This window comes from Lepidochelys kempii, chromosome 4 (genome assembly GCF_965140285.1).
Source record: "Lepidochelys kempii isolate rLepKem1 chromosome 4, rLepKem1.hap1, whole genome shotgun sequence".
NCBI lineage: Eukaryota > Metazoa > Chordata > Testudines > Cheloniidae > Lepidochelys > Lepidochelys kempii.
In genome coordinates, this window is record NC_136383.1 from 98529250 (window position 1) to 98544915 (window position 15666).

Genomic DNA, 15666 nt, shown 5'->3' on the forward strand with positions numbered 1-15666 from the left:
CACAGAAACCTGCATTTCCTATCTTTTGAGAGCTTGACTTTACAACCGTAATGTTCTCTTAGTGTGTGTGTGCACGTGCGCGCTGCTGGTTTTTATAAATGCAAACTTAGACAGAAATTCTATGATGTGGCATCGTATCAACACACGTAGGTCATCAGCAGTGTCTGCTACGTGGAACTTTGCTATTCGAGCACAGTGACTGTTGTCATTCTGTGTGGAGGGGGATGAGACACTTTACCAGAGGCTTTCACCGATGTGTTCTGACACCAAAGGAATGATGAGATTTGGGAATCATGGGTTCCACCCCAGTCTCTGAGGGGGAGTCATGTTCCCTAGTGATAACAGACCTGTCTGCCCTTTCTGCGCACAGCCCCCCCCCCCCCCCCCCCCCCCACCAACTTGACCCCTTCTGCTGTGTCCCCTCCAGCCTGGCCTTTTCTAAGTCCTATCTTTTGCCCACCACTGGCTCCTCATCCTGTTTTCTTCACCTAGCTATGTCACCACTCCTCAGGCTTCCCATCCTAGTCACAACCTCTAAACGGAGCAAGGAGATTAAAGTACCACCTCCCAGAAGGCACAAAATGAGGCCTAAAGACCTGTGCCTTGCACTAATCTGCTGTTGTCATGAAATTCTTGATGGGTCCCCATAGTTTAATAACGTTCAGGTTTATACTGAGTCTTTGGAGCTTCAGGGTTCCAGCACACGTGTGTGCATATTACTCCCTACCTCCCACATTTAGGTGGGGAAGTCTACAAGCTCCAAATTTCCCTCATAATACGATCTTTTTTTTAATGGATGGATGCCTCCACCATCATAGGAACCACAGAAGACCTGGACTCAGGTTCTTCCTCTCATCTGCTCATGTGCATAGCATATTGACATGAGTATTTGCAGTTTAGTGCTTGGATTGCACATGGACCCTGATGTCTGTGACATATGTCTGACTGTTTATGCTTCCTTTGAGGGGATGGAAATGGAAGATGCTTAAGGAGCACAATAAAGTGAATTTCACTTCAGCGTGGGCTAATATGGGTAATTGTTCTTTTTAATCTAGTCAAGGACACTAATGAATTATACTTTGCCTCAGAGCCAGTGGCTTTAAAATTTTGTGCTGTGGAATTTTTTAAAATCCCTTCATATTGTGAGTAGAAATCCAAAGCTGTGGATCCAGTAACACAACTGCCTAAAAAGAAAGCAAGAATTACAGATAAATCCTCATTCTTTTGACTTTCTTTACAGTAAGTATCAAATACAGAAGATGCAGTTTTCCTTCTTGTTTCAGTTTTTTTGGCTTTTGGACTATTCATGATTGCTCAACCAATAGTGTAGTCTTGTTTTAAAATTAGAGATCTTGTTTCTTTTTCCAATAGAGGTAGGTATGGTCCAAACACTAGAGTTTGAGATAGGAACTCCCAACTTTAGACTTCCCTCCTGCTGTATTCTTGGAAAGCCCCTTTTAAAATATCTTGTTTTCTATCTATATAGTTGGGATAATACTTGCCTCATTGGGATGTTGAAGATTGATGAACCAACCTATCCTAAATGGGTTCTTGTATTGCTTGTTTCAGATTTAGAGTCACAAAAGTAGAGCACAAATCTACATCCAAAGAGCGGAAAAGCTTGATGTCTGTTAGTGGTGTTGAAGGTGTCAATGGAGAAGTGCCTGCCACACCTGTCAAACATGGATCACGAGAAGTTCCTGCCACACCTATCAGACAAGGAGCAGGCGGGAGAACTGGCACAGAATAACTGGTGGGTGCTGAAGATTATAGACTGACATGGAAAGTGGGATCTGGTGAGAGGGTCAGATATATTCTCACTGAGTTCTTTTGTTAAGATGTTAAATATGTGGCTATCCATATTCTAACACACATTGGTTAATTATAAAATGTCACAAAGAGAAAATACATCTACAAAGATGTATACACCACCTTTCAGTTACCTTGTCAAGTCTAACCAGACTCTTACCCAATTATTTATTTATATTCTATATTTAAGGTTTAAATTGAAATAAAATCCATTTATCTTTTATCGTCGCTTCCACAATCCAAAGAATGAAGAGGTGTAAAAGAACATCTGTATTTACTCATATTCTCTGTAAATTATTTCATTTCATTCCAGGTGCTGGTGAGGACTATGTCCTCAGTACAAAAAACATTATCACAACTGGCACTAACTAGAAAATATTTGGGCAGTCAGCAGAGGCATAAAGCACTGAATGGGCATGGAACCAAACTTATTTATAATGGTGGTTGTTAAGACTTGCAGATCACAGCCTCACAGGAATATCTGAGATGTCTGTTATTTCCTATAGTTTAAATGCTGCAGTTATTGCTTCTTGTATCAAATGGTACCATAACTGTGGAATCTTGGATACCTCTGAATGGTGCACATACCTTGTCAGGAGCACCATTTCAAATTTTGGTTGGGGTGGGGAGGCAACTTTAACCATGATTCCAAGGGCTACTTAGGCACCTGAAAACTTTTTTTTTTTCCAGATAATAACTTAGAAATTAGCTGACAAGAGCCCTGTATCTAATTCCTATATAAAGAAAGAAAAAAATACATACAAACACCAATTAAAGCCATATTTAAGTTTATATTTAAATTTAGAATGAGATAATACAGCAAGATATTCCCAATCCCAAAATTGGAATAGATCATCTGACTTGGAAGCATCCTACTAGGGCAAGTCTCCATGAGTTTATATTGCACCTACCTGGGATTCTAGGGGTGTTACTCTAGTACAAATAATAAGACTAGAAACTGACTTTAAACGGGAGTAAAACTGACATTTAAAAGTCACTTTCTCTTCTGTTTAAAGGCTGTTTACTTTCCAGGAGGCTCTTAAACACAACACTGCAATGATTGAGTTGTAGTTCTCACAGGAGAATATGTAAAACCAAACACCAAGAAAATTGCACATTTTAAAGTTTGAGAAAAAATAGTCTTGTTTATTATTTAAAGTTTGTAGATATGTTTTTAAAGTTCCAGTCTGTGTTGAGACGCTGTACCTCAGTTTTGATTGCTGTAAAATGGGAATAATATTTGCCTGCGTGCCATATGGAATTATAAGGATTAGATTGAGATCTGTGGGACAGGAACTGAGCCTTCTTAGTGGTTTGTATGGTGCTTAGCACCACTGCGGACTTCTCCTGATTTAAGGACTTTGGACACTAGTGTAACATTCGTCAGCTGTTGAGATGCCTGCTGCTGGTAGCTGAAGGGGACTTACCTGGTGGGTGGGATGTCAGTGGAGTGCAAGTCAATATCTGTGTTGACCAGCAGCACACCCCAGTGAGCTCAGCACCTGCTGGCAGAATTTTCAGTGCAGCATGGGAACACACCTGTCCTTGAAGCTGCACCCACTAGTGGACATGATGGCTCTGGACCAGAAGGGTCTGTCTCCAACCTTTTCCCAGGAAGAGGTGAGGGCGCTTCCTGCTTCTCTGAGGGCAAATGGATCCCAAGACCCACTTATCTGCTCCTAGCCCCCCCCATCCTTCTTCAGCTCCCCTTCCCTCAGGATCCTTGCCCCAGGGTCTGTTCCTCCTCACTACTCCCTCCCTCAGGACACAGCCCTATGCCCTCACCTCTCCCTTCCTGTGGAGATTGACTCCCTTTTCCCACCCCACTGTACTCCTTCCCTCCCCAGGCTCCAGCACCCCCTGCTCCCTCTGTCCTTCCCCCCATCACCACGGGGGACTCTGCTCCCTCCTCCCACCCTGACTGACCCCTTCCTTGCCTGCTCCACCCCTAGGGGCCCTGCTCTTCCCAGGGGCCAACCCCTTTCTCTTTGGCTTGGGCCAGTTAAGTTGTCTGTGTCGGTCCTGCTGTCGTTTGACCCCAGTGGGCTAGGCTGTGCGAGCCCCTCATCTTCCAAGCCTTCAGACTCAGTTTGAATCCCCATCCTTGCATCCCATTGGAAGAGAGCGGCTGCTGATTAGAGGAGGGGGCGGGATGGGTGAGCTACCACAGTGTAGAAAACTGACTGCGGGAGCCAGAGAACCCTGGCTCCTGAAGGAGGGGACCTAGGTGCATGTCATGGCAGGTAAGAGCTCCGCCTGGGGCTGGGGTGTGTGCCATGAGCAGACCTCCAGTATGAAACAGGTTGAAATGGTGCCCCTGCTTGTGTTGGTAGCTCTTGGCTTTTTAGTGGCTATTGCTGCAATGACCTACATAAAGTGACCTACAAAGGACTTCCATTTAAAAAATGGACTTTGCCCTTTTTGCTTTTCTTTTGCGGTAAAATGGTAGCTTGAACACTTTTTTATTTTAACTTTTTAAAAGTGTTTTTTCTTGCTTCCCATTAGAGTCGATCTCTGCCAGCTAACCTGAGGTGATAACTTGATTCTACACTAGGGATTAACCTTGATTCCTTTTCCTAGTCTAACCAAACTCTCAGTTCTCATCTTTGTTTCTTGACTCAGACTCTTGTTTCACTGGTTCTCCTGTCTCCATAAAGTCTTCCAGGATAAGACAAGGTTGGGAACACTTAACGTGCATGCAGGATTTTTAAGTTTTTGTTTAATAAAAAAGAAATCCAGGCTTTCTAATATATCTCATGAAGCAGCAAGAAAAGGACATACAACATTAAAGTAAAAATTGAGTTCCAGTACATTTGGAAGGTTACTATAAAATAGTCTTATTTCAAACCTATACAAAACGATACAGGAGACATGTTTTGTATTTCTTTAATCTTTTTGATAGCATAAAACTTGATAGTTTTGCGACTCCATTTGTTAAATAACAGTATTGCTGCATATTACCTGAGCTGCTTTCTAAAATTTACTGTATCTTTTAAATTTAAAAATAGACTGTACCCTAGGAATGCATGATACTGCTATAGCTTTGCGAGAAATTTTGAATGTCCATCTAAGGCAACCTAGTGTGTATTGTAGAATCTCCCATAGGATTTAAGTGGTTGCTCGCTATTGAAACAGAAATAATGTGGGTAGTGGCGGAGGGACTCAGTGGAAACTTTTGTAAAGTTCATGCCAGTCTGATATAACTGTTCTGTAAATCATCTGGGAGAGAGCCTAATCCAGTGTTAGGCCATAATCAGGTCTTGACTGATGGCTAAAACACTTTTCCCTAACATAGTTATAGACCCCTGTTTTTTTCTGTTCATACTGGCAAAAAGCTGTTCTAATATAAATTGAATCAAAATCCTATTTCACAGTTGTGTTTAAGAAAATTGAAGCAATAGTAACTTCAGGAATGTAACCTACATATTCCTTTTACTATCTCCTAAGAAAATATCCTGACTTACTGAAACTGAACAGAGATAGGTGCCTGTTCAGAGTTTTTTGTCACTGCAGCCAGTAAACATATGTTGATGAAATACATTCACATCTAGAGAATTTTGACCCTGATCCTCAGCTACAGTAAAAGGACTTCATGCAGTTGCAGGACAGGGAGGCGCAAAGGCATCGTAAAAGCTATGCACCAGCTGCCCACAGCATGAAGGGGACATTTCTGGCTGATAGAGATCACTGGGATATGGCAGAGGCAACTCTGTGCCCTGACATCAGCTGCAGGGTTTGGGCTGGTGTAGGGGCTGTTGCAGCATTGCTGTGCCACTTGAGGATTCCTGTATGCTGGGGGCATTCCTGCTTTAGGGCAGTTTTGTGCAGTATTGCCAACAGTTGCCCTAATATCCTTGAAGTTTTCCCTCTGCTTAAACTGCCTGTAGCTAGCATATTCTCAGCACTTTTTTGAAGTGAGCCCTGCAGTTGCACAGCTTAGGCTTGAGTGTCAATGCTGACTGCCTTCCTGGAAGTCAGAGTTTATTCCCAGCATAGCAATCTGTTCCACCAATTTAATTTATTTTGAAAGTAAAAGTTTACGTGGCATATAAGAGAAAATAAAATAAAAACTTTTAAGCAGAATATAAACATAACTAGTCTAAATATTGCAGATAGCATAGCAAGCTCAGACCTTGCATTTGGATTGCAATCTATTGGATAAAGAAGATAAAAACTTCACATGGTAGAAAGTTCAATATCTGTAGTTAGTGTCCTCCTTTCTCTTTTCCCCCTCCAATTGAATTCCAGTTGCCCTGTGGAGCTTTTTCTAAGATGTTTAAAATTTGTGATTAGCATGTTTGGACATTCTCGTCTGTTACCTTAAATGTAGACACATAACCACATAGTCTCCGTTACACCATATTTAATTAAAAAGAAAAGGAGTACTTGTGGCACCTTAGAGACTAACCAATTTATTTGAGCATAAGCTTTCGTGAGCTACAGCTCACTTCATCAGATGCATATTGTGGAAACTGCAGAAGACATTATATACACAGAGACCATGAAACAATACCTCCTCCCACCCCACTCTCCTGCTGGTAATAGCTTATCTAAAGTGATCACTCTCCTTACAATGTGTATGATAATCAAGTTGGGCCATTTCCAGCACAAATCCAGGTTTGTGGAAAATATTTTTGAGTGCTGTATGTGAGAGAGAGAGAATCACAGAAGAGAACCCCTTACAGTTTCCACAATATGCATCCGATGAAGTGAGCTGTAGCTCACGAAAGCTTATGCTCAAATAAATTGGTTAGTCTCTAAGGTGCCACAAGTAATCCTTTTCTTTTTGCGAATACAGGCTAACACGGCTGTTACTCTGAAACATATTTAATTAAAATCCTAAAAACCTTGTGTAACTTCTTCCCAATCTCCATTAATACAAAAAAGGCACCTTCCCATTTCAAAGTATCCCTTTGAAGTTTAGCTATTTAAATTGAATACATGCCTGCTTCATCCTAAAACTAATTATGGAATCTGTTGTTATCTTTGACATTTTCTTAAAGGTATCTTCACACTTGGTAAGGCAACTCCCATCCTTTCATGTATTTATATATTTTCTACTCCATGCATCCGATGAAGTGGGTTCGAGCCCACAAAAGCTTATGCCCAAATAAATTTGTTAGTCTCTAAGGTGCCACAAGGACTACTCGTTGTTTTAGCAAGTTAATTACTTTTCCACCCTCAGATAACTGTTGTTTACTAGTTTCAGATTGACAGCTAACACAGTACTTTAGAGACAGTACTAACCTTACTAAATGAGCAACAAGTGCAGTTCATGTCAGATAGTCCATGTGCTGCAAGAAAATGCTAATAATTTTTTACTAGGGGAAAAAAAAAATCTATAAATCACAGTACAGATAAACTAGATACAACCATAACAGGATGTATAGAAATTCAAAAGATAAGTAGGTATAATCATTGTCACACCCACTAATGAGTGTCATCTTAAACTTTCAGCACCAGAGCGCCACAGAGAAGTGATATAATTAAGGTAGATATATATGCTCTTTGAATGTCTTTTGTAATAGATTACGCACTTGGTAAAATTCTCATCTTTGCACAGGACAAGGTTAAAATTTTAAGAATGTCATTTTACATTTATGTAAAAAAAGGCATTTTTCAAATTTTGAACATATAGAATCATAGGACTGGAAGGGACCTCGAGGTCATCTAGTCCAGTCCCTGCACTCAAGGCACGACTAAGTATTATCTAGCATTATCAGCATCCCTGACAGATGTTCGTCCAACCTGCTCTTAAAAATCCCCAGTGATGGAGATTGCACAACCTCCCTAGGCAGTTTATTTCAGTGCTTAACCACTCTGACAATTAGGAAGTTTTTCCTAATGTCCAACCTAAACCGCTCTTGCTGCAATTTAAGCCCGTTGCTTCTTGTCCTATCCTCAGAGGTTAAGAAGAACAATTTTTCTTGTTTGCCTCAGGTTTTCTGAGAACACTTAAGTTACTCTGATATGCATTAAAATTTTAGCACAGGTAAATCTGCCAGGTTCACTTAAAAAAACAAAAAACAAACTCACATTTATCTCTTTCCCTTTTTAAGTATAACTTCAGCTTTAAATACATAAATGAAAATTGTTCATAATAAATAAAATGCACCCTAACTAGCATCAGCACTGTCACAGATTCTGTACTAGGGTGTGTGCTCTACTACCATTTTCTGACTCCAGTGTCTTTGCCATCACCAGATGACCTATTTATGCTAAGGCAACAAGGAGGAAGAGAAAATGCACGGAGAAGAGGAGAAGACACAGAGTAAGGAATGGAAATGAACACTCAAACTCATGTGACTCTTCTCTATAGGTTGACTTCCTAAAGTCTGTTAGAAATATTGGTCTGTATTCTTGCTCGTTGTACTATGGATCAAGCAAATCTGAATTCTGTGGCAGGGCTCACCATATATTCCTGTGTGTAGGTTAGTTATTCACAATCAGTTTGTTAAACCCGGCATAATGGAAAGGTATGCATACAGGGGTTTTTTTCAGTTAATTGTAAGTTTACTTGTAAGGCATCTGCTATTGATTTAAAGTTCTGTTAATCTAAATACAAGGCAATTACTTAAATTTGAGCATGCTGAAAAAAGCCTGCACACACTATTCACTATATTAAACTAATATCTTGTGCTATCTTCTCCAGTCTGAGGACCCTTCTCCCAAATTCTTGGTTGTCTAGACAGTGGTGTGTGTTAGAGTAGCCTGTAAATTGCTTTAATCTGTCTTTGCCAGTGACCCTCTGGGCCCTTATAGCAGCCAGGAATTTGCCAGATACAGGAACATTCCTGATCTTGCACTTTTTTCCTCACCAGAGCCCCTGTAGCTGGACTTAAGGGTGGCCTAGGAGCTCAATGATCAGGAGATCATTCAGTGACCAGTTAAGTTGGACTCCGGATTGTTTTGTGCACTCAAAGTGGTGCAGGGCAGCTCCAATGTACCAGTGAATCAGGCCACTTGTTCATGAGTGACATTCTGTTGCATTGTCAACAATGTACTTAAAGTAACTTTTGTAAAGGAAAACCAAGTCTGTCAGTTTTATTGTGGGGTAAATAGTTTTGTTTCCGTTGCAGATGGGGTTTTTAGAAGTGTGTTTGATAACATGTTGCTGAAATTGAAAACTTAGGAGATGTACTATTATAGGAAATGTATTTATGTCACTGTAGCTCTTTATAGTTTCTGTGAAGGAATCTATGCAGGGGTAGGTCCTAAGCACTTAAGACTTGTAGCCAATAAAATATTTCGAGTCACTGACAGTGCTGCATCCTGTGGTCAGCAGCCTATTGGTTTGCCTTCATCTTACAAAGAAAAACGTATGTAACCCTTTGGGAAAGCAAATGTTCTTCCACCAGAACTTCCTAACTGCTGTGTCCAAATTAAAATATTTAATTAGCTTAGCAATGTAAACAATGGAAAACATAGGCAAGTTGTATTATATGGGGACAGCTTTATCCTTTATTTCCAAATAAGAAACTTATGGCATGGTGGCTGTCATGGTTACAGGGATAACAGCACTTTTGATCATTGTCTGGTCTCTGAGTATACCCCTCACTTCCTGAGCCTCATGTGTTTACTTCCCATGGGGTGGTGATTCTCCCCCATTGAAAGTGGGGCATTGAATCAAGCATGCTTATGCCAGCAGGTCCAACTACATTCAGCACCTGCTGGTCTGTCTTTGGGAGCTTGTTACCAGTGGCAAATACAATGACCAAACAGCCTTCTGAAAACAAAAGTATTTTCTATTCTTAACAGTTAGCAGCAAAGTAAAACATGAGAGAGAGGATTTTTAAACAACAAAAGGCCTACATGCTGTCTGTCCTGTCAAAGCGCTTTCACTCTGCAAGAGGATCCTAGAAAGGCCTAGCTTTGTCAGACACCATGTTAGGTGTCTGTGGGTGTCAGTCTGTTTCCCCTGAACAGCTTCCCGATAACTACCTAACTGCTGGCCAGAGAATCTTTTTAACCAGTCTTCTCACATTCCTGTGCTTGGACTCTGCTGCTCAAAACCAATTTGGTGGGCTCCATTGAAGGTCAAGCCCACCTCTTCTGAGCCAATTGCCCTGCCATTGTCTACACACACATACTTTTTGTTGAGGAATGTATTATCTTGAGTCATTGTTTTGCCTTCCTACTTGTTTTTTACAACAACCTGCTATTAAACTAAGACAATATCATATAGTAAACTTGCCTGACAACAATCAAACATATAGCACACAATACAGTATTCAAATATTATTATAGAGCAGCCCCATGTCCTTCAGAGTGTCTGTCTCTGAAAATAGGTACCCTCAATCCATTTGTGCCAACTATTAAGCCATAATATCAGTGTCCTTTCTTATATTCATATTTGAGTGTGACTCATACAAAATCAGTGACTGTTAAGCAGTGCTAATTGTTGTTTGTGTCTGCTTGCCATGATTACCACTTTGCCTTAGAAATGATGTGTTTAATTGGGAGCATTTGTGATATTTTGGCAGACTTTGCTGTATAACAGAAACTGAAAAGTGACACTTTTGCTCTACTGCGTGCCTAACAAGAATACATATCAATCTGTAGCTTTAATGCATGTCAATAGGGATTGTACTAAATCATGAGAAAACTATAAAGCAGTTTAATCTGCTTCACAAACTTCTTGTAAATGTCTTTATAACTGATTCATGTTTTAAATAAATGCTGTGTTTTTGTAGCTGTGTCGGTCCCAGGATATTAGACACACAATGTGGGTGAGGTTATATCTCTTATTGGACCAGTTCTGTTGAAGAGAGAGACAGAAGTTGGTCCAATAAAAGATATTACCTCACCCACCTTGTCTTTTTAAATGAATACTGTCCATCTTATTTAGTCGGAGTAAGTGCTCTAATTTTTTTCTTTATCTCTGAAAGTCAGGTTTCTCCACCAGCGCATGTATTGTTAATTATCAATATGTGTAACAGCAAAAGATTTTCCCCTGGCTATCATTTCACATGCCCCATAGGTTGCCACTTAAAGTTCAGGAATGAGGAATATTGTAGCAGTATTGCAAAGCCCAAAAGCTCAAAAATCATGAGTTAGGCTCACCAAAAATCATGAGATTATGTAAAAATAATAGATTTGATGTTTGTTTGCCTTCTGCTCTTTGAGCCTTCAGGGTGCATTGGAGGTCACATATTGAAGCTTTCTCCCTAGCCATGAGGGCTAGAAACTTACTTTTTCTTTAAGAATGAAGGCTGAAATCATCACACATCCCTTGACTCCAGGAGCTGGGGCTTAAGGAAAACAATTATCATGAGACTCATGAGAGTTGGCAACACTGTATATAGGGAAGTTTACATTGCTGACTGTGCTCTACTTGATCGGTAGGTGGCAGATGTAGTCCAGAAATCTCAGACCTACAAGAGAAACCAATTATTTTTGTCAATTCTAAATAAAATTAAGTCTTTTAACAAATGTTTTATTTACAGTTTTCAAGATCGGAGTTCCAAAAGTAACTTTTATTTGAGCCCGACTGCTATTTGGGAGTAAATACAAAGATTTAATAGATTTTTCATTATTAGTGTAAATAAGATATATTCCTTCACTCAGATTTAACTCAGACTACCAATATAATCTTAAAACTACTAAAAGAGATACTTAAATTGATAAATCCTTGGCCTACTGTGTTTTCCCCTTATGTTTGCAGATTTCACTCTTTTCATGAACAGCTCTACAGCATACTAAAATGTATGCAGAAGGAATTTAAATCGTGCCAGTATATTAATTTCAGAATTCCAGGATATCGTGAGAATAGGTAACTGAAGTGTACATATGTGACAGTATTTTTAATATTAAAATTACTGGATGAAAATGTGGACTCTAGAGTAAAAGTTGTTTTGTACTTACACAGTCAACTAAGCAGTTGATTGTTTTGAATATGAAGATGTGCAATTGTAGAGTATCCCAAAACCTGAGATTTTATTCTGATGGGAGCACATTTTAGTAATATGTGGCTTAACACTGCGAGTAAATATGCTCAAAAGAGTGAAAATGTTTAATATATATGCTATTTTTTACTTAATTTAAAATTAGTTGCTATTTTGATTCCATTAGAAATATGCAAAATTTTTATCCAGTACATTAACATGTAAAATCTTATTCGTTGAGATTATCTAGTAATTATTTAACATGAATTTCTAATTATGTACATAAGGCTGATGTTTGTGGGAAGTAAAATGTGTATTGCCACTTTAGAAAAAAAATGTGGTAAATGTGTGATCTTATTGCATATAAGTGGTACAAACATTGCCGTCATCAAAAAAAAAAACAAAAACAAATAAACCTAAACTTCATGAAGTCAGTTTTTCTTAATCTTGGACATCAACTGTATTTTTAACAATATGGTTTGTATAAGACTTTTGTACTACCAAAGTAGTAAAAAAAAAAAAAAAATAATAATAATAATAATAAACTGTTCCTAAACTCCTGTGTGTTCCTGTTTTAAAAAACCTTAATTCTTAAAAATATATACATGCTGTGTATTTGTAGCTGTTGTGTTTGCACTATAGTGAAATTGTCAAGCTCTGTGGGGTGGCAAGGAATTTATGCCACATTTTCACTTTTGCAAGAGCTGCTTACCTTCCAGTGAAGGACCTCCTGGAGATCCTTTTTTGATCTATATTTAATCTAGGAAGACCGATGACCTAGCGCTTTAAACCAAAGATTTGAAGAATCTGTGTCAAATATATTAGGTGTGCACATTTCTCAATTTATTTTTCACGTGTAATTTTTTTTGCCGTGTTTACAGATGACAGGAAGCTATTTGAATTTGTTGCTTCTCAGCCTGGCCTGCAGTGAAGTTACAATGTTCTTTGTCACATTGCAATCTCCATGACAGCAAGCTGTAATAACTGTTATGACAACTGTACAATTATGACTTCATTGCAGGGTGGATCAGGAGGAGACCCAAAGCAAGTTATTACTGGGGTTAACCCAGATTGGGTTATCAATGTGCCACCAGGATAGGTATGTCCTGCAACCTTTGCTATTTTATATAAGTGTTTCTACCTGCATCATGAAAACAAGGCCTTTTTCAAGCTATTGTGAAGGGTTGTTTTAATTGAGTAGTGCAGTCCATGGTGCAGGATGAGCCATTTTCCTTTTGTCTCAATCTTCTAAATGTTGGAGCAGCCCAGAAAAAGCTTAGCCCCAGAAGCACAACTGGACTTTGTGTTGCAATGCCCAACTTTTAGGTACCAAGAAAAATCACTGAAATTCACAAGGCCTGAGTTAGGTGCCACAAAAGCCAGCATCCTAGGCAGCCCCCTGCTTAAGTGAACCGAAAGGACACATCCCTTCTGTCTGTACTGCTAAGCCCCACCTCTCTCTGGAATTTAGGCACCTAAATCCAAGCTGTAGATGCTTCACTCTGCTTGGGATTTACATCCGGGAAACCCTCACCCGGAGTTAAGTGACTAAGACATTCTTTGCAAGAAATGGCTGGAGGAGGTGATGCTGCAAATGCCTCCCTTATAACTTTTAGCCCAGTGTTTAGAATCTTCACTGAGGATGTGGGAGATGCAGGTTCAGTTCCCTCCTCTGTCTGAATGTTGGGGGAGGAGAGAGGATTTAAACAAGATTGTTCCCCTGTTCAGGTAAACACCCTACCCACTGGGATATGGGATATTTGAATGTGAGTCTCTCCCCATCTCTCCTGTTGAAGATGTTCCACTCCGGATAAATAATCATTGGAGCAGGGGGACTGGACCCTGTGTCTCTCACCTCCCAAGTGGGAGTAAGTTGTGATGCGGTCTAAACAGGTTTCCAGCTATGTCATGCAGAAAGTCTAGCTCAGAATAGAGCAACAAGGCAATTCACTTGTGTATGAATATCAGAGAAGGGTTGAGTATCAATATTCAGGCCAATTCACTCGTTCTGATAGAAATCAAAAGGGATGTTGATTGAATTATTTTCATCGGTCTCTGACCTGTACTTAAGTAGCCTTGGATTGAAATATATTAGTGTTAAATAAATGTGAATTTACTTGGTGTAAAGCTGCATGAAAACTATAAAGAATTGTTTCTATCACTTTATGTTTACATTATGTTTACCCATTGGAGATTGGAGTATTGGATATGTTAATTAAGGAACATGTTGACATCAAAGCCTGGCTGGTCATTCTGTGTTCAGCCGTGGGAATACGGACCCATGCTGTGATGGTAATGCTTGCCAGACTGTTTTCAGCTATAAGAAGGGACCCTGGGAGCGATTCTGCATCTGTGATCTATTTGGCTGCTGTCAGGAGGCGTTCCAGGTACAAGACAGAGGTCCCCAAAGCCATTTTGGGCAACCCTGAGAGAACTTGAGAAACGAGCAGCTATCACATTGCTGCCATCATTTGGACTTACAAACTGTAACTTCTACCTGCTTTAACCTCTCAGTATCTCTCATTTCTTTTTCTTTGCTAATAAATCTTTAGTTTACTAACGGATTGGCTTTTGCGTTGTTTTTGGTGAGATCCAGAACATCTCACCAAAAGTGACTGACCTTTGGGGCTGGGAGTAACCTAATGTGTGGTGATTTTTGGTTTTAATAACCTTTCTTCACAAAAGTCTGGTTTGTCTGAGTGGCAAGATGCACTGGAGAGCCTAAGGGGGCCATCTGTGCTCCGTGGTAAGGCTAATATCGTAATCCAGGAGTGCACACTTGTTACTGGTTTGGTAAAATCTAATTATAGAATATACCATCATTTTGGGTGTGTGCACTGTTTTCTGACGATCTGACCTGAGTTTGGCGCACTGAGTTGTGAGCCACACTCCAGACACCATGACATACATGTTTATCCAAAATATTCTCCCTTAACTCTTCCTTTCCTGGTTTTCAGAGGCTTGAGATCTCAACATTCTGGAAGGGCCTGAGAGAACTCCAGCCAACTTTGTTTAACTCTATGGTAACTAATCTTTTTGTCAGTGAATCTTTTATTTAAAAAAAAAAAAAAAGTCATTTAGGCCATTGCTCACCTAGGTTTGCAGTTGATACATTAGTGGGGCTAGGTAATAAAAAAACTGAAGTTTTGTACAGCACTTTTCATCAGTAGATCTCAAAGTACTTTTACATCATTGAGCCCCATTTTACAGATGTGAAACAAGCACAGGGAGGTAAAGTAACTTGACCAAGTCCCCCACCAGGCCAGTGGCAGAGCCTTGAATAGGCCCAATGTACAGGTCTCTCTGCTAGGCCACATGGTTGCTGTGTGACTGTGCTCTTCCCCCTCCCCCTTCCCCCCCAGCTCTACCTTTTTTGTTTATCGTGGAATGGGGATAATTGTACTAAGGTCTAATTGCTAACAGTGCCCGTGTGAGAGTTCTCAGACATGGCCTATGTGCGGCATAGAATCGAAACAGTTTTACCGCATGGTGGCTACCGTAACTTTTAAGTGCATAAGAGAAGACCGCTGTATGTCTTTTATCACTATTCCACACAACAGATAGGCCCCTCTCCCCACACACACATGCACCAATACTTCCATCTCACTCTCTTTCTCCCATCCCATTAAGCCATTTGTTAACACTGTAGGGACTGTTGGCACATAAGAAGATGCTCTTTGTTGTCTTGTGTCCTCTGTTGCTGTGTACACATTACAAGCAGCAGCTTACTGGAGGGCTGCCCACTTCCTTGGTTATGAAGTCTTGGCTAGGTTCATCATCATCATCCTCCCCCCGCCCCCCTTCCATCCCCAGCTGGGCCTTCCACCCAAACTCCTTATCCTTTCCCATCCATAGTCACTTATCCCAGCTACCATTTGTATGTGAAATGTATTTTCTTTTCAAAAATAGTTTGGGCACCATCTCAATTATTTGCTGTTTTCAGATTACATTTCTTCAAAATAAAATTAAATAA

The 15666-nt window shown here is 40.0% G+C and overlaps 1 protein-coding gene across 5 annotated transcripts in view; it reads left to right on the forward strand.

Annotated features, from left to right (window-relative positions):
- The window catches only part of RELL1 (RELT like 1), a 57708-nt gene that overhangs the window by 24281 nt on the left and 17761 nt on the right, over positions 1 to 15666 (forward strand). Inside the window, exons 6-8 of one of the 5 annotated variants that reach the window (XR_012158694.2) lie at positions 1570 to 1796; positions 7267 to 7300; positions 8014 to 14253. Coding sequence is in view for 4 of the 5 variants with exons in the window: in XM_073342309.2 (XP_073198410.2) it covers positions 1570 to 1750 (181 nt within the window). In the remaining variant the exon portion in view is untranslated. Of the gene's footprint in view, positions 1 to 1569; positions 1797 to 7266; positions 7301 to 8013; positions 14254 to 15666 lie in introns of those variants that run through there. The other 4 variants (XM_073342309.2, XM_073342310.2, XM_073342311.2 and 1 more) reach the window with 4 other exon arrangements.